Raw genomic sequence first — 19,178 nt, forward strand, 5'->3', positions numbered from 1 at the left:
ATACCTCCTTTTGTTAGCGCGTTCAGTTCACAAATCAAAATTCAAGACGCGCGTTCACTAGGAGCAGACAAAAAGTCAAAAATTTGTAAGTCGCTCTGGATAAGAGCGTCTGCTAAATGACTTAAATGTAAATGTAAAAATGTCCGTTAAATCATCAATAATGTTCCAACAGGATAATTACTTTGTCTGTAGAAATGCAATGGAACAGAGCTCACTCTCATGTTAACGCGCATGGTCAGCTCATGGAACTCTGCCAGAGCCCTGACACATTCATCCCTCATTTGCCCCCAATTCACAGTAGAAGCATCAAACAAGGTTCTAAAGACTGTTGACATCTAGTGGAAGCCTTAGGAAGTGCAATATGACCAATATCCCACTGTGTATTCGATAGGCCAAGAGTTGAAAAACTACAAACCTCAGATTTCCCACTTCCTGGTTGGATTTTTTCTCAGGTTTTTGCCTGCCATATGAGTTCTGTTATACTCACAGACATCATTCAAACAGTTTTAGAAACTTCAGAGTGTTTTCTATCCAAATATACTGATAATATGCATATCTTAGCTTCTGGGACTGAGGAGCAGGCAGTTTACTCTGGGCACCTTATTCATCCAAGCTACTCAATACTGCCCCCAGCCATAAGAAGTTAAATCACATAACCTACAGTCAGAAGGGCCCGCAATTTGGACATAGCGCAACAAATACCAAACAGATGACTGTTGAGTTGCGACTGTCAGTGAAAAGCAGAGACCCAGCCAGGCATATCGTGATATTTAAAAATATCATCTCGCAAAAACAGTTTGGAAAACAAATGGCTATTGCTGTAAAGAGAAGACAACGAAAAGACTCCAAACTGACTTTAAGTTATCAAAATTCTCAACTTAATTGAGCGAAAAGTAACCCATCTTATTGGCACCAGTGGAGAACATCAGCCATATGCCCAGTGAGTGTGCATATTCACTGTCATTATCATTGCGTCAGTGCCAGTGTTTTTGGACAATCATATCCTCCTCCAGGTTAGATGGACGTCATATAGGATTTTTGTCTCCCTTTTTCGTAAGCCAAATATGTGAATCAGACAACGTCGTTTTTATTGATCTGTCAGTGTCAGCAGAGTAGGCTACCCTGTAATTTGTCATATTTGAATCAATCTACACACAATACCCCATAATATCTTCAGTTATATAAAGTGAGGTAAAATTGCATGAAATGTGATATAAAAACATTTTCTTGTGCAAAGAAAAGAGAAAAAATGTAGGCTATCTGATATAGCCTCAGCCTACTCTATGCAACTTCGAGCTGCATTGAACAGTCTTTTTTCTGAACAGTAATTAAGTTAAATTATTAGCCTAAATTATGACTATCCAATCGAATCATCACATTAGGAATAGAGGGAGACAGAGGAAGACGCAGGTGTGTGGAGACAGTCAGTCCATCTGAGACCTGTCTCTGTTCATTATATGAGTGCTCCAACATCATTACGGCAATATCAAGGTCAGTGTTTGGAAGTGACACACACACTCACACACCTGTTCTGAGAAGGTGGGTGAGTGGATGCAGTTGAAGTCTTTGAGGCTGTCCTGCAGCACGCGCAGCCTCAAGGTGCCCTCCACCACATCCACACTCTTCAGCTGGAGGTCATTCACCGCGTCAAGGGTCACCACCCCGCCTGGGTTGGCCTCCGCCAATCGCAGGAGCTCCTGGGTTGCCGTGGAGATGGCTTGGCCCGGAGGATCAAGCCTGTGAGAAATGGAGGGAGGGAGAAAGGACGGAAGGAAGGGGAGAAAGATGAAAATAGACTCAAGAGTGGTGGCTATTTATTTCCGTGCATTCAATGATATGTAGAGTGCTATTCACAAAAGAAAGGCAGATGGAAGACACTGTTGAGTGGTCATGATGACATCACAAATATAAACCCCTCATTTGCATAGATAAACATGCTTATGTGGGCTTAGTGGAGCCATAATGTGCAAAAAGGCTGAAACATACTGTATACGCTACATGATAATGCATGAATGCACACACACAAATTGTCCCACACTGTCACACACACACACACGGACACACACACCTGAAGCGCGGCTGCTGCCTCTTGTTGTAGTTGTCGATGATTCGGTCAGGGATCACCTTCAGGGTCTTGACTGTGATGGCTGACACGTCCTGTAGCTTCAGCTTCTGGACCGTGTGACTGCAGGGACCTATCAGCGGATCATATAGAACGTACACAATCGTTATTGGTTATTCCGTTGAAGCAAATGTGGGCTTGTTAGTTAGCGTTAGCATGTGTGCGTGTTGAAGTAGCTGTGTGTGTGTGTGTGTGTTCACTTAGCTGTGTGTGTGTGTTGAGTCTTTATTGGTAAATGTGTATGTCTCTAATAGGCAGAACTCGAGCATCAATCCGTGTGCGTGCGTTTCCATGAATAAATGTGTGCATGAACTGACCCTCAGGTAGAAAGAGGGCAGTGTTGTAGAGGTGGGGGAAGGCACTGGCGTTGGGGCTGTCCCCTCCTCCCTCCTCGTTGCCTTTCTCACAAATGACGAGAGCGGTAAACGTACGATTCACTGAGTCGCTGGACACCTGGGAGAGATATTAAAGAAAGGATTGATGAGGAACGAAGTGAGAAAGGAGAAAGATAACTACATTACATGCCTTTGTCACCTAAAAAAAAGTTGCAGTCCACACACACACACACCCACACACAGACAAACAGACACACCCGCACAGACACACACACAGACACACACACACCTGTAGAAGGACTCCAAGGGCGTTGAAGTGCTGTTTGTTGTTGACCACTACCACTCGTCCCACGGAAAGAGCCTTCAACCCATTCAAGGACCCCAGAACTGCACACTGAAAGATGACAGATGGACAATTAGCAAATCACAGCGATGTTGTATTTTTTTTTCTTCTTAAGATTGACACTTTTGCACAATCAATTACATTGAGTTGTTTTGTGATGTGGTTTGAGCTTGAGTGGTTTGAGACCGTAAGTGTGTGTCCGAGAGCACGTGTCTTTGTGAGTGCGTGTGTGCGTGCCTCCACAGTATGTTGTGTRTGTACCTGCAGCGCCTCAGCGGTGATGCGTAGCTCAGTGACAGTGTAGTAGTACGGCAGTAGGTCAGACAGCTGACCCTCCGTGTCCAGAGGAGGGAGAGAGGACAGAGTCTGTTTCAACTGACCTATCTGCYGCTCATGGGCCTGAGAGAAAGAGAAGAGGAAAAGATAAGATATACTTTTATTAGATCATATGAGCTGGAAATTTGTCTTCTGCTTTTTCTTTTTTTACCCAACCCCTCTGATATACACACACAAACGCAAGGWTGGAGAGACAGACTTTATGTAAAAGAAAATCTAAAGGAATGTAGATTCATGTAGATCCTCAATAAGCATGAATAAATGTCACATTAAATATGAATATTACGGACTATATTTCTGTTCTGACTCCTTCCATCAAAAGCTGAACGGTCCTTTGACCATTCAGTTAAGAACCACTCAGTTGAGGACTACCAATTTTTAACACTGGTAGTCCTCAACTGTCAACTGTGTCATGCATTATCTCTAGTCTTTTCCCCCAAGTGCTTGTGGGTAATGTAGCACAGTACCTGTGTGTCTCTGTGGCTCTCAGAGAAGCTCCTCCTCATCATGTCGGTGACTCGGAGGGCCTCCACACGCAGCAGGTTGAGAATCATGGTGTAAGTCAGCCTGAACTGGGACTGCAGCACTGTGGGCTTCCCCTAGAACAAAGAAAGAAGACGAGTAGGCGGCCAGTACTCGCATTAAACTTTAGTGAACTACTTTCAGAATATAAACTCAGCAAAAAAAGAAACGTCCCTTTTCAGGGCCCTGTCTTTCAAAGATAATTCGTAAAAATCTAAATAACTTCACAGATCTTCATTGTGAAGGGTTTAAACACTGTTTTCCATGCTTGTTCAATGAATCATAAACAATTAATGAACATGCACCTGCGGAACGGTAGGCAGGTAGGCAATTAAGGTCACAGTTATCAAAACTTAGGACACTAAAGAGGCCTTTCTACTGACTCTGAAAAACACCAAAAGAAAGATGCCCAGGGTCCCTGCTCATCTGCGTGAACGTGCCTTAGGCATGCTGCAAGGAGGCATGAGGACTGCAGATGTGGCCAGGGCAATAAATTGCAATGTCCGTACTGTGAGACGCCTAAGACAGTGCTACAGGGAGACAGGACGGACAGATGATGTCCTCGCAGTGGCAGACCACGTGTAACAACACCTGCACAGGATTGGTACATATGCGAACATCACACCAGCGGGACATGTACAGGATGGCAGCACTGCCCGAGTTACACCAGGAACGCACAATCCCTCCATCAGGTGCTCAGACTGTCCGCAATAGGCTGAGAGAGGCTGGACTGAGGGCTTGTAGGCCTGTTGTAAGGCAGGTCCTCCCCAGAACATCACCGGCAACAACGTCGCTTTTGGGCACAAACCCACCGTCGAAGGACCAGACAGGACTGGAAAAAGTGCTCTTCACTGACGAGTCGCGTTTTGTCTCAACATGGGTGATGGTCGGATGCGTTTATCGTGAAGGATGAGCGCATTACACCGAGGCTGGACTCTGGAGCGGGATCGATTTGAGGTGGAGGGTTTGTCATGGTCTGGGGCAGTGTGCACAGCATCATCGGACTGAGCTTGTTGTCATTGCAGGCAATCTCAACGCTGTGCGTTACAGGGAAGAACATCTCCTCCTCATTGGTACCCTTCCTGCAGGCTCATCCTGACATGACCCTCCCATATGACAATGCCACCAGCCATACTGCTCTTCTGTGCGTGATTTCTCCTGCAAGACAGGATGTCATGTTTCTGCCATGGCCAGCGAAGAGCCATGATCTCAATCCCATTGAGCACGTCTGGGACCTGTTGGATAGAGGTGAGGGCTAGGGCCATTCCCCCAGAAATATCGGAACTTGCACGTGCCTTGGTGGAAGAGTGGGGTAACATCTCACGCAAGAACTCGCAAATCTGTGCAGTCCATGAGGAGGAGATGCACTGCAGGCAGTACCCTAATGCAGCTGGTGGCCACCCCAGATACTGACCGTTACTTTTGATTTTGACCCCCCCTTTGTCAGGGACACATTATTCAATTTATGTTAGTCACATGTCTGTGGAACTTGTTCAGTTTATGTTCAGTTGTTGAATCTTTTATGTCATTACAAATATTTACACATGTTAAGTTTGCTGAAATAACGCAGTTGAACAGTGCGGGACGTTCTTTTTTTATGCTGAGTATTACAAAAGAATACATATTCGGAGCAGTCAGCATTGTACATCAGGACGCACAAATGCAACGCATTTCGACTACTCGTCTTCCTCAGGCAGCGTTGTAGACGGAAGGTGACATGCCTCTAGAAATAGAGGTGGGCAAGTAAATGTCATGTCAGAAAATAACTATAGACAAACATAAACACACACACACACACACACACACACACACACACACACACACACACACACACACACACACACACACACACACACCACACACACACACACAAGCCACCACCCCACACACACACACACACACACACACACACACACACACACATCATGATCACGTTAGTGTACAGAGGCAACATGAAAAATAACACACAGGAATGTACAGGAAGTGCATAAAGGGATAATGTTTTAGAGTTGTGTGCGTAAAAGACAATATATGCACTGTTGCGTAAGACACGTTCTATAAAAAACAAGACGCACACCATGGCGATTACCAATAAGTCAGAAGAACAAGGAAAAAAAACACAAAAGGCTACTGGTCAAGTCTGGGAAGGTATACGAGAGAGAACAGTTTAGCTATAGTTGTTAGTTTAATCCATGGGGAGCGACAGTATCTAGGAGGTGGATCCATTTCGACTCTTTTTGTAGTAGGAAACGGTGAAAATCACCCCCTCACTTACCCTGGGCGACAAAGAAGAAGTGTCATTAAAATGGATGTCAATTTAAAATGAATGTCACTTTTATGTTGTATACACAAAAAATATAAATAATTGGAGGTAATGGAGCAGGGACCTTTTAAAGTGGATTGAGAAAGGTTAGTGCTAGATCACACAGGGTGGAGGTACGGAGGATGAAGTTGAGCATTTCTAATCATACAGACAGCAATTAGCAAAGCAAACAACTGTTATAGGAGCCTACATTTTCCCCTGATGATCTGGCCAGGAACAAATTTGGCCCATAGTTATACACTAACAGTCAGCGATTAGCTACCACTGCTATCGAGCAATTACAGTTAGCATTAAGGCTAAAACAACTTATCCAAAGACTGATCCAACAATTGATCAACAATGGTAGTGGGCAGCGAGAGGGTAATACGGAGAATTGATCATATTTTCTACAGTATAGCAACAGGAGGACCAATTCAGGGTGGAAATAGTCCACTCCAAAGCCCCATATTAAAGTACACTCAAATGCCCCACATTAGAGAGGTCGGTTAAAAATAAGGCCCTTGACAGTTTAATGAGGCACTTGTTTATACAATCTAGCACGCAGCAACCCTAGAGGAATGTATGGCTTTTACCTAAATGGCACCCGATTCCCAAACCCTACATAACGCACTACTTTTGACCAGTTCCCTATGGGCCCTGGTCAAAAGTAGTGCACTGCATAGGGCGCCAATTGTGACACAGGCTATAGTCTGTACAATGGCGGAGCACTTAGTGGGCGAGGTAGATGGAACCTATTGAGGGATTTGGGATTTAAATAGGAAATATGGGATTTTTATTATTATATCCTTCGTAGAATAGCAATCGCTTTCTAATTCTATGAGCTATCCCCTCACCCATGGGAAAAGTAAGCCAAGTAATACGCTTCTAAAAAAAGAACTGACTGATGTAGAGCAGCGGTTTCTAAACGTCTCCTTTCCAGGGACCACCAAATCACTGTCAAATGTTAGCAGAGTCGCACAGTTTATWTAAATAAAATATTTTAGCGGTCAAATTTTGTATCAGTTTAATCAGTGAATGTAACATGGATGTTTATTAAACCATTTTCATTGTAAAAAGTTATGTAGAATTGTTAAAAATCATTAATACTCTCAACTGTTATTCTTTTTGGCGGAAAGAATTTACAATAAATAAATAAATCACCAAGACTTGAAAAGCAATACGATCGGCCTGGTTCTTCATTTTTCTTTTAGTTGCAGATTTGTTCTACTCTAAGTGCTTATGGAGTACCCTGGGGTTCAGAGATAGTATCTCAACCAATTCACAAAATAATGACAGCAAGGGTAAGAAAGGGCATAGTCTTGACCAAATGTTATACACAGAACTTTTGGGGGGTTGCAGAAATGTGTTTACATCCGTTTTAGTGCGCATTTCTCCTTCGCCAAGATAATGCATCCACCTGACAGGTGTGGCATATCAAGAAGCAGATTAAACAGAGTGAGCATTACACAGGTGCACCTTGTGCTGGGGACAATAAAAGACAACTTTAAAATGTGCAGTTTTGTCACACAACACAATGCCACAGATGTCTCAAGTTTTGAGGGATCTCAATTGGCATGATGACTGCAGGAATGTCCACCAGAGCTGTTGCCAGAGAATTTAAAGTACATTTCTCTACCATAAGCCGCCTCCAATGTCGTTTTAGAGAATTTGGCAGTACGTACAACCCGCCTCACAACCGCAGACTACATGTAACCACGCCAGCCCAGGACCTCCACATCCGGCTTCTTCACCTGCGGGATCATCTGAGACCAGCCTTCCAGACAACTGATGGAACTGTGGATTTCCACAACCGAAGAATTTCTTCACAAACTGCGAATCTGTGTGCTCGTTGTCCTCACTAGGCTCTTGACATGACTGCAGTTCGGCGTCGTAACCGATTTCAGTGGGAAAATGCTCATCTTCAAAGGCCACTGGCACGGTGGAGAAGTGTGCTCTTCATGGATGAATCCTGGGTTCAACTGTACCGGGCGGGCAGATGGCAGACTGCCGTCGTGTGGGAGAGCGGTTTGCGGATGTCAACGTTGTGATCAGTGCCCCATGGAGGCGGTGGGGTTATGGTAGGGGCAGTCATAAGCTCYGGACAATGAACACAATTGCATTTTATCGATGGCAATTTGAATGCAGAGATACTGTGACGAGATCCTGAGGCCCATTGTCGTGACATTCATCTGCCGCCATCACCTCATGTTTCAACATAATAATGCACTTCCCCATGTCGCAAGTACACAATTCCTGGAATCTGAAAATGTCCCAGTTATGCATACTCACCAGACATTTCACCCATTGAGCATGTTTGGGATGCTCTGGATCAACGTGTACGACAGCGTGTTCCAGTTCCCGCCAATATCCAGCAACTTCGCACAGCCATTGAAGAGGAGTGGGACAAGATTCCAGAGTTAACAGCCTGATCAACGGCCTGATCAACTCTATGTGAAGGAGATGTGTCGTTCTACATGAGACAAATGGTGGTCACACCAGATAATGACTGGTTTTCTGATCCATGCCCCTGACTTTTTTTAATTTTTATATCTGTGACCAACAGATGCTTATCTGTATTCCCAGTCATGTGAAATCCATAGATTAGGGCCGAATGAATTGATTTAAATTGACTGATTTCCTTATATGAACCGCAACTCAGTTAAATCTTTGATATTGTTGCATGTTGCGTTTATATTTTTGTTCAGTATATGACTACTCAAAGCAACATATCATCAATTAACAATATATTCAAAATGGAACAAAAATATACTAGGGATGGGCATAGAATTCGAATATACGAATATCCAAAAGGACGTTAATATCAGAATGGACATCAGTATTCGAATACTTAAGTACACATTCTTTAGGGGGAATTTTTTTAAAGGCTTTGTCTTAAATAATATAATTTATGTGGCATTGCTACACACAAGGAAGGATATACCATGACATTCTTAATTTAATAAAGTTTTTATGACATGCGCCCCATAAAAATCCATACTGTAGCTACAGCCTACACAAGTATTTCACGCGTGTAGCTKGTTGTTGGCTCTACAGTCAGAGACTCCATGTGTAGCAACGTGACTTGGGAGATCTCTAAACAATGCAAAATATAATTAATTAAGTTGGCTAAATGAGAAGGGGACGGCAGGTAGCCTAGTGGTTAGAGCATTGGGCCAGTAACCGAAAGGTTGCTAGATCGAATCCCCGAGCTGACAAGGTAAAAATCTGTCGTTTTTCCCCTGAACAAGGCAGTTAGTCCACTGTTCATAGGCCGTCATTGTAAATAAGAATTTGTTCTTAACTGACTTGCCTAGTTAAATAAAGGTTAAATAAAATAAAATAAAATAAAAAAAAGGTGTAGGCTGCAATGATCAACAAACAGGTTTAATATGTTTAATTTGAATAGAGTTGTGGACGGGGAGGTGGAGCACAGCAAAATAGCCTCGACTAGCTAGCTAACATCTGGCTATCTTAGCTAGCTTCTTTACATTGATYGATTTGACAGATGGGATATCATAGATGGCATTTGCAAGTCAGTGGCTACTTTTTCTCTCTCTCCCTCACATGCAGACCACCGGCCCCTGCAGATCCCCCCGCCGTGCTGCAGCGCGCTGTCTCTCCCATGTTGTGCAGGGTGCGCAGAAAACAAGTGTCCAAGTTTAAATAAAGCGAAGTAAAAAATTACATTATTTTTGACTATCCGGATATGTGTCAAAATGTAAATAGTGAAATTACTTGAAATGCCCATACCTAAGCTATACCAGCAGTAGATATTAACTGGAGTAATTTCTGGTCCAATATTACATTCTCAAGAAACCCACATCACCAACTACAATTTTGCACACATGAGTTATGAGACTCTGAAAAAACTTTTTTCAGATGAACATAAATTCAACCCCTCTGTATGCTCCGCCCTCAGGGTACTCCTCTTTCATATGGTTCCTTTTGGCAATTGGTGGCTTCATCATTATCAAGCATTTTGTCTAGACCCATCCCATGTCYTTCCAAGGCGCTACTGCTTAATGATGATATTTCACTGAACCTAACATACAGGCAAAGAAGGATTTGGCTTGCCGGCCTAACAGCAGCCAAGAGAATGGTTTCCGAACGATGGCAAGCCCCACACATTCTGCCACATCAGCGGATTTTCTCATCCATGGACATTGTTCAACTTGAACTGTCAATCTCTCGACTGTATGGTGMAAAGTCCGACAATATTAACATATGGACTACAACACTTTAAAATCACTACTTTGATATATGCACTCAAGTAATAGCGTCCTGCAGGTGGAATGTGGAGAGSGATTTTGGGGGATAAATGTGTATTTGTGTAATATCTGTTGGTTTGTGTTTGTCCTGTCAACCATAAAAAATTATAAAAACTTGATCACAAAATACTGTAATATAACACTGATATAGTGGTATTAAATGGAAGACGACAGTGGAAGCCTTACCAGCATCATGACATGTAGTTCTCCCATATCATGTACCCCTGACTTGCAGAGGATGATGACAGTGCCCGTGGCATCCAGACCTCTCCTACCAGCTCTACCAGCCATTTGGATATACTCACCTGAGAGAGAGAGAGAGAGAGACAGACAATGAGGTTAGTCATACAGTACGAAGAGCTCTAAAAACATGTAGAAAAACATCCATTCTATTTTCTCCTCTCCACTCAAACACGAGAGAGATAAGTTTCAAGTTAATGTCACGTGCAGTGAAATGCCTTTCTTGCAAGTTGTAACCACGACAACGCAGTAATCAATAAYAATGTAATACTAAAAAATAAGGTATAACAAAAATGCGCGCGATTTAAAAATAAGAACACAGAGTAAGTAAGATTACTATATACAGGGTCAGTTCCAGTACCATATTTACAATGTGCAGCGATACTGTATCGATAGAGGAAGATATGTACAGCTGTAAGGCATCAGGATATGATAAACAGAGGAGCAGCGGCGTATATGATGATTGTATGTGAGTGGGTGTGTGTGTGTAGAGTCAGTATAAATGTATGTGTGAGCAAATTATGGAGTGAGTATATGTACAGTACCAGTCAAAAGTTTGGACACGCCTACTTATTCAAGGGTATTTCTTTATTTTTACTATTTTCTACATCGTAGAATAACAGTGAAGACGTGAAATAACACATTTGGAATCATGTAGTAACCCAAAAAAAGTGTTATACAAATCAAAATATATTTTATATTTGAGATTCATCAAAGTAGCCACACTTTGCCTTGATGAAAGCTTCTTCACGACTGTGCGCGTGTGAGTGGACCATTTTAAGTTCTTCGTGATTTGGACACAGAGGAACTTAAAGCTCTCGACCCGCTCCACTGCAGCCCTGTCGATGTGGATGGGGACGTGCTGCCCCCCCTTCCTGTAGTCCACAAACAGCTCCTTAGTCTTACTGACGTTAAGAGGTTACTGACGTTGCTGTTCCGCCCCACACTCCCCACACCGCCCCTGTCCTGTTGTCAGCAAACTTGATGATGGTGTTGGAGTTGTGCATGGCCACGCAGTCGTGTGTGAACATGGAGTACAGGAAGGGACTAAGCATACACCCCTGTGGGGCCCCCGTGTTGAGGGTCAGTGTGGCGGATGTGATGTTGCCTTCCCTCACCACCTAGGGTCGGCCTGTCAGGAAGTCCAGGATCCAGTTGCAGAGGAAGGTGTTCAGTCCCAGAGTCCTAAGCTTGGTGATGAGCTTGGATGGGGAAATGGTGCTGTACGCAGAGCTGTAGTCAATGAACATCATTCTCACATAGGTATTCCTCTTWTCTCGGTGGGTGAGGGTAGTGTGGAGTGCAATAGAGATTGTGTTGTCTATGGATCTGTTGAGGCGGTATGCAAATTGGAGYGGGTCTAGGGTGTCTGGGATGATGGAGTTTATGTGTGCTATAACCAGCCTCTCAAAGCACTTCATGATTACAGATTACAGACAGAGAGAGAGAGAGCAAGCCAAAACAGGCAGAGACAAAAGAGGTTAGTCACACTCAGGGTGTCACACCCTGACCTTAGAGATCCTTTTAATTCTCTATTTTGGTTAKGTCAGGGTGTGACTAGGGTGGGCAATCTAGTTTTCCTATTTCTTTGTTTGGCCTGGTATGGTTCCCAATCAGAGGCCGCTGTCTATCGTTGTCTCTGATTGGGGATCATACTTAGGCAGGCTTTTTTCCCACCTTAGTTTGTGGGATCTTGATTTTGTATACATGCTGTGTAGCCTGCAGAACATTCCGTTCGTTTTGTATTTTGTTGTTTTTCGGTGTTCATTTTAATAAAAGTAAGATGTTCGCCTACCACGCTGCACCTTGGTCTCCTCATTCAAAGGACAAGCGTAACACAGGGTTTCCGTGATGAAAATCTGCCACCAGACAAAGTGACCAGCAAGATTTTAATTTACCGAACATTTGAGAAGTTTACTGGACATCCTTATGCATTGGCTGCGTAACGCATTAGGACGTCTACCCACGGTGCTCAAAATCACATTTAGATTATTGTCATTTATAATATTAATTAATATTAATTAATATTAAACAAAATATTTTTGTTGTTGTAATTTCCCCCCTTTTTTCTCCCCAATTTTGTGATATCAAATTGCGATCCAATCTCGTCTCATCGCTGCAACTCCCCAACGGGCCCGGAAGAGACGAAGGTTGAGTCATGCGTCCTCCGTGACCTGCCAAGCTGCGCTGCTTCTTAACACCCGCTCGCTTAACCCGGAAGCCAGCAGCACCAATGAAGTCTGCTTGGAGGCGACCGGACCGCCACAAGGAGTCGCTAGAGCATGATGAGCCAAGGAAAGCCCCCCGGCCAAACCCTCCTCTAACCGGGACGACGCTGGGACAATTGTGCGCCGCCCCCAATGGGACTCCCGGTAGTGACGCCTCAACACTGCGATGCAGAGCCTTAGACCGCTGCGCCACTCGGGAGGCCCCATTGTAATTTAGTTTAACAGAATAGAAATGAGCTGTAACAAAATAAAGTAGAACTATGTTTCTTATACCAACATGACAGTTTTTATTGAAAAGCAAAACATTGCCTGTTGCGTCTTCATCCCTGCTATAAATCATAAATGAATATCATTTTTTTWTTTTWATTAAAAACATTTAGACTAGAAGAACAAGTCGCTTACATTTAAACTAGGTCTAGTAAATAACAAAACAAGGCTGTCGACGAACACCAGGGCCRGCCCGCCCCACTCCCGCTGCGATTCAGAACCACAGCAGTGGAAAGAGGCCACTCTAGGTGGCCACAAAATGATGGCCACCTAGAACTGATCTTGGACGATCAAATTCAGTATGTAAATACATTTGTTAAGGCTGGTTCATTGAGAGAAAGCTTATTTTACAATGCAGCTGTGAAAGGAGGCCTGCACCGTGCATTTATGAAGCACTCATTTTCCAAAGCTCAAATGATATCTCGCTCTTTTCACAGTTGAGGCTCAGCTCCCGAGTGGTGCATCGGCTAGAGGCGTCACTACAGACCCTGGTTCGATCCCGGACTGTATCACAACCGGCCGTGATCGGGAGTCCCATAGGGCGGCGCACAATTAGCCCAGCATCGTCCGGGTTAGGGGAGGGTTTGACCGGGGTAGGCCGTCATTGTAAATAAAATCTAATTCAAATAAACACTTCTACTGGATGATGTTAATAAATGTTCTGGTTATTGGAATTTCAACTTATTGTGGGGTCGTGACTCGTGTCATGTATGATATACGTGGTTTATTGATAACAACTCTGTTTCCTACTATAGGCAGTTGGCTGCCTAGTGATTACAACATTGTAACTCTCCGATGTGAATACGTGGAAACTGAAATGCACCAATTGCACATGATACACATAATTACTCTACCCTATCAAGTCATTCCAAATATCTATGCTATACATGACACAGGGGCGGCATATGTTGATCTTGCCTAGGGCGGCAGCAGAACTACTAGGACTGGGCCTGACCAACACAATCATTTGCCTCCAATTTACTTGCGTTTGCGGCGGACATTGGCCTGCTCAAAGTGAGCCGCTGCTGTTGGATAAGTCAAAACTGTCCAAAACCTTGGAGTGGCTTCCAGTGCCCATCAGCCTCGTTACTTTGTCCTTATGAAGGCRGGATCTTAAGGCTGTCTTTACTGTTTTGGAGAAAGAATCCCCTGTCTGAAAATGGTGATAATCAACACAATCTTCGTCAATTGTGACCAGTCGAGGTACATTTAGCTTAAATCCCTTATGAGGACCTTGCATCTTTTGCGTGAGTAAAACTAGAAACACACACACTCGACACAAATGACCAAGCAGCTTGAGGATTTATTAGCCTATGAAGTATATTTGCCTTTGAAGTTGGAGCACATAGACTGGTTTTCCATCAACGAATAAAAAACCTTACTTTGCAATGGACTTTATTTTTCTCCCGGACAATTTGACCGGAACAATTATATTTATTGACATTTACCGGCTAACGGAAACCCTGGTCATACGGTACTAAGAGCTCTTAAACATGTAGAAAAACATCCATTCTGTTTTTTCCTCTCCACTCAAACATCAGAGAGAGAGAGATTGAAGTGGCATCAGATGAAAATACTTCAGGTAAGCACTCACACTCAGATTTTCTATCCGTTTCAAATTCTCCTCCTCATTTGAGTTCATGTGCAAATTCAGGAGTGCCTTCAAAAACATTAAGCCCTTGGATAATTAAATGATTTTTCCTTTTGCCATAACGAAAGTGCTGGTGTTACGTCTGCTTCACCGAGACAGAGTGATCGCGAGCGACAGAGAAAGAGAGTGAATGAATGAAAAGGACGTTGTGTATATAAACGCATGAGAAAGAAGGGAAGGGGAAGAAGGGAGCGTACCAGGCAGCAGGTTTCTGAAGCCGGTACCATCGTGTTTCCGTATGCTGTCAAACACAACTGTCCTCGCGGGCATATTCACTCCCATAGCAAACGTCTCAGTGGCAAACAGAACCTGAGAGAGAGACATTCATTTGTAAAGTGTGTCAAGACGTTAAATAAATTGTGATTTGATGACAGAGGTAAAGAATGTAAGTTAGGACTTTTGACCCGACATGGAGTTTCAAGATATTGACAAATTGTCACACTGATTCAAAAATTGGACCAATAACACTCACCTTTACTAGCCCCCGTGAGAACAGCATCTCAATGACCTCCTTTAGGATTGGCAGGATGCCGCTGTGATGCACGGCAATCCCCCTCTTCAGCAGGTCCCTCATCAACAGGATCTAACAACAGAGGAGGGGTTGGCAACAAGACAGGTGGAGCGGCGAGTAGCATAGCGGCTAAGAGCATTGGGCCAGTAACTGAATGGTCGCTGCAAGGCACTTAACCCTAATTGCTCCTGTAAGTCGCTCTGGATAAGACCATCTGCTAAAATGACTTTGTTGTCACGAGAGCCCACGACGAGGGTCACGCACCCTCCAGGCCAAGACGTGTGCTTTTGTTATCGACAGCGCCTCCCTCAAGCTATGAATGACGAAGGGGCAGATGTTCCCTGTGCACGCATCGATGTGGTGAAAGGGGGGTTAGCCCCTCCAGTCACTGAGTAGCTTACAAGACGCCCCTATCACAAGAACAATAAACCCCTCTCCCTTTCCCCCCGTTTCACGACTCCAAGTGTCCCCTGGGGAGGTTGAGGAGACAACGAACAGGCGCTTTCTTCCGATCAGCAGACCATCGTACGACCTGCATGTGTTACTGTTGACTACCAACAAGACGTTCAGGCACCGTGGATGTAGATTCAAAGAAAGAGGGGGGTCAGGCTACGATTTTCCTTTTAACGAGAGGGAAAAGTAGCCGGCAATTGCACCAGTGACATTTAAACACGTTTCAAACCGAAGGACTCATAACATGTTGGTATAACTTGAAGCATACTGTGAGTGTTTTCTCCTGATATTTCTATGTCATTTAAAAGGGAATTGAATGTATATTTTACTCAAAGCGTGTTTAGAACCTACGTGCTACATATTTCATCCTCGGGACTGTTTAACTGTTTTCTGCACAGTAGGAACATACTGTGGRCACTTATGAGGAAATTTCAATGGACATAACTGTGCTGAATTCTCAGAATCAACAGGGTGATCCTGTGACACCCTGTCCGGCCTAATCAGCCCGGCCTCTGTCAATATAACTACAGGACTTGCTAACAGGGCTCCAGAGTGGCGCAGCGGTCTAAGGCACTGCATCTCAGTACTAGAGGCGTCACTGCAGACCCTGGTTCGATCCTGTGCTGGATCACAACCGGCCGTGATCGGGAGTCCCATCGTGATGCGCACAATTGGCCTAGCGTCGTCCGGGTTAGGGGAGGCCGTCATTGTAAATAAGAATTTGTTCTTAACGGACTTGCCTAGTTAAATAAAGGTTCAATTTTTTAAAAATGAAAAGAGACTGGCAGGCCAAGTTACTTCGCGGTGGGCCACACCAGTTGAAGAATACCCTACATCTCCTTGGAAGCCAAAAACCTATCGACGAAACCATATCCTACTCAGGCAGAAGCAATCATCCCAGAGGTGATCCTGCGGAACGCACTGTATGCTCATTCAAGACTAACTGACTGAGTTCACAATCGGGATGGGCTGGGACCAGAGGAAGAATTCACTTCACGGAAATGCTCTAATGGACTATTTTCCTAGACTGAGAACAGAGAGAAGTGGGTGTAGCTCATTCGGCTGTGAGCTACTTCAGCCTGCTGGCCTCAACATTACTGTCGAGAGAGACTTGGACAACAACCTTTAAACCAGCTCCATCCCATCCTAACGGAATGCAACAGGGCAGGCGACAGCCCATGCAAGTAATTTATCCTGTTGCCTTCTTTTCCTCAAAGTGGTGTGTGTGTGTAAAGTGGTGGAAGTCATTGAGTATTCTAAGACGGCCGGTCTAATTTACAAACCCATGATCAACACTGTCCCAGCACTGTCCACATCGGATGCTAATTGGTAGCCTAGTTCCTGTCTATTCCTGATTGGTGAGCTCTATGGTTTCCCGGTTGTGAAAGCCTATGTCGACGTAGCCCTCTCACATTTTCTCTTTCAATGAATAAGATCAGATGATTCTCAAAAGTCCTGTGAAAGTGTTGTTGTATTTGCCTGAGTTGAGTATGCGAGCCATTCGTATTGACCTGTGGAGCCTCAATAACTTTGTCGCATCCCAAAGCACCCCGTCTTTATATCATATCTCTTAACTACCTCATTTTCCAACAAGTTTAGTTTAGTAAAAAAAAACTTGAATGAATTATATGGCATTGAAGTCATTTGCGAGCGACTGGGTTTTTGCAGTTCCAGAACTGACGGCTATTCAGAATGAGAATATAGTAAATTGACTGTTGATTAGACTATTGTTGATGGTGATCCTAAATACTGGATAGGATAACCAAATTAATCAAATCAATTAATTATTCCAGAAAATTAATCAGTAAATTATCTTGAATATTAGCCAAAAGTAACAACTAAAATGTAAATGACCAATCTAACAATTCCTAGGTTACATTTCCAACAGTTCAATCTATTTGCTACAATTGGCTATGATAGGGAATAATACATTTGAAGCAATGTGAGCCGAATTCATTGCATTGTTGATGGTTGCATGAAACAGTAGAACAGTAGAACATGGGTACAATTGATAAGCAGGTCTTAGTTCTTCCAGACATTGAAGAAAACCGGTCCCAGCCAGAGTGCACCCTACCTGGGGCAGCTGGCGGTCCCCTCCCCTGAGGCGGCTCAGGCTCTTCTGGAAGAAGGAGTGGATCTCGCTCTTCTCCCCCGAGCTGGTGAGGTCCATGGAGGTCAGAGAGCGGGCGTTGTCGTCGCAGCGCGTCCTGGAGAAGGTGAACGCCACCACGGGGGTCTGCTGGCGCTGGGACAGGAAGTGGAGGAGGGAAAGCCACACCGCCCGGTCCTGGTGGAGAGATGGAGARAGGGATGAGAAAACGGAGAGGGAAAGAGTAAAGAAATTATACAGAGAGAAGATGGCCAATGGAGAAATGGCAAAGTGGAGAAGATGTTCAAAGACTGACAGCTTCAATGAGGATGAATGAGTGACAGAGAGGGTAAGGGGGACAGAGACAGAGAGAGTAGGTGTGATATTCTGTACCTGGTTGGGTGTAGTCTTCTGAGATGCATTTTTCGTCCCAAAGGACTGGGCGTGTTTACTGGTGCGTTCCTTTTTGGCATCTATTGCAGAATAGTACCTTAAAAACAAAGAAACCACCAACGGTTGGTATCAATCATTTTTGTTTTATCGTCCCAAGTCTAATGACAACCCTAACATATCCATGAGCCCAGGTGTGTGTGTGTGTGTGTGTGTGTGTGTGTGTGTGTGTGTGTGTGTGCGTGCGTGCGTACCCTTTGGTTTGGAAGTTGCCTGTAGGGTCCAACAGTAGGAACATCTCTTTCTGGGTCTTGGTGCTGTTGCCTGTGTACAGGTAGTGCTCCAGAGGCACAGGTCTCTTCGCTGTGCTGATCACATAGATGTGCTTCTTCTTAATGCGCCTGGAGAGGAGAGAGGAAGGGAGCGGAGAAACTGAAGCATCCATACACAGCTCAGATGTCATTCCATTTATATACTAGAGGCCAAGCACAACATTGAACATTATAAAAGCTCCATACCGTGACGGCTATTACTGCACTTTACCTAGGACCAGGAGTTGTTTCGAACCACGTGACTTAAACAAGAAATACTCTGGGCCCTAGATATAGCCTAGAATTAGGGTCCAGAGTWTTTCCTCAGTAGGTCATGTACTCAAGAAAGCGTGCATGGTTTAACAGTGTCTTTCCGAGCATACATGCTTTGGGTTTGGTGTTGACAGGTGTTGACAGTAGGCACTAGTTGACAACGTACCCGATCCACTCACTAAACTCCACAGCGTTGGGGACAGTGGCACTCAGCAGAATAATGCTGACGTGGTCGGGTAACATGATCAGAACCTCCTCCCACACCACTCCTCTCTAAGAGGGAGAGAAAGACAAAAGGGGAGGGAAAGAAAACGGGAGAATGAGATTTAGTGACACGTGACTTGACTAAAACAGTGAGAGGGGAAAAGTTTTGACAGCGAGGCTTCTCTGTTACCTCAGCATCATTGATGTAGTGAACCTCATCAAAGATCACCCACTCTAAATCTCTGATGACCTCTGAACCGTTATAGAGCATGGACCTACGAGAGAGAGGGAGATAGAATATGTTAGTCAGGCTGATGTGTCGGCCTACATGAC

The 19,178-nt window shown here is 44.2% G+C and overlaps 1 protein-coding gene across 1 annotated transcript in view; it reads right to left on the reverse strand.

The window, feature by feature from the left end:
• Positions 1-19,178, reverse strand: part of LOC111956028 (superkiller complex protein 2) — a 46,483-nt gene that overhangs the window by 14,495 nt on the left and 12,810 nt on the right. Inside the window, exons 12-25 of the mRNA XM_023976444.2 lie at positions 19,036-19,120; positions 18,808-18,914; positions 18,312-18,458; positions 18,061-18,157; positions 17,653-17,865; positions 15,087-15,197; positions 14,812-14,923; positions 10,415-10,533; positions 3,604-3,735; positions 3,062-3,199; positions 2,747-2,851; positions 2,440-2,575; positions 2,069-2,195; positions 1,527-1,737 (exon numbers count right to left, since the gene is read on the reverse strand). Coding sequence (XP_023832212.1) covers positions 1,527-1,737; positions 2,069-2,195; positions 2,440-2,575; positions 2,747-2,851; positions 3,062-3,199; positions 3,604-3,735; positions 10,415-10,533; positions 14,812-14,923; positions 15,087-15,197; positions 17,653-17,865; positions 18,061-18,157; positions 18,312-18,458; positions 18,808-18,914; positions 19,036-19,120 — 1,840 coding nt within the window. The remainder of the gene's footprint in view (positions 1-1,526; positions 1,738-2,068; positions 2,196-2,439; positions 2,576-2,746; positions 2,852-3,061; positions 3,200-3,603; positions 3,736-10,414; positions 10,534-14,811; positions 14,924-15,086; positions 15,198-17,652; positions 17,866-18,060; positions 18,158-18,311; positions 18,459-18,807; positions 18,915-19,035; positions 19,121-19,178) is intronic.

This window comes from Salvelinus sp. IW2-2015, linkage group LG31 (assembly GCF_002910315.2).
Source record: "Salvelinus sp. IW2-2015 linkage group LG31, ASM291031v2, whole genome shotgun sequence".
Taxonomy (NCBI): domain Eukaryota; kingdom Metazoa; phylum Chordata; class Actinopteri; order Salmoniformes; family Salmonidae; genus Salvelinus; species Salvelinus sp. IW2-2015.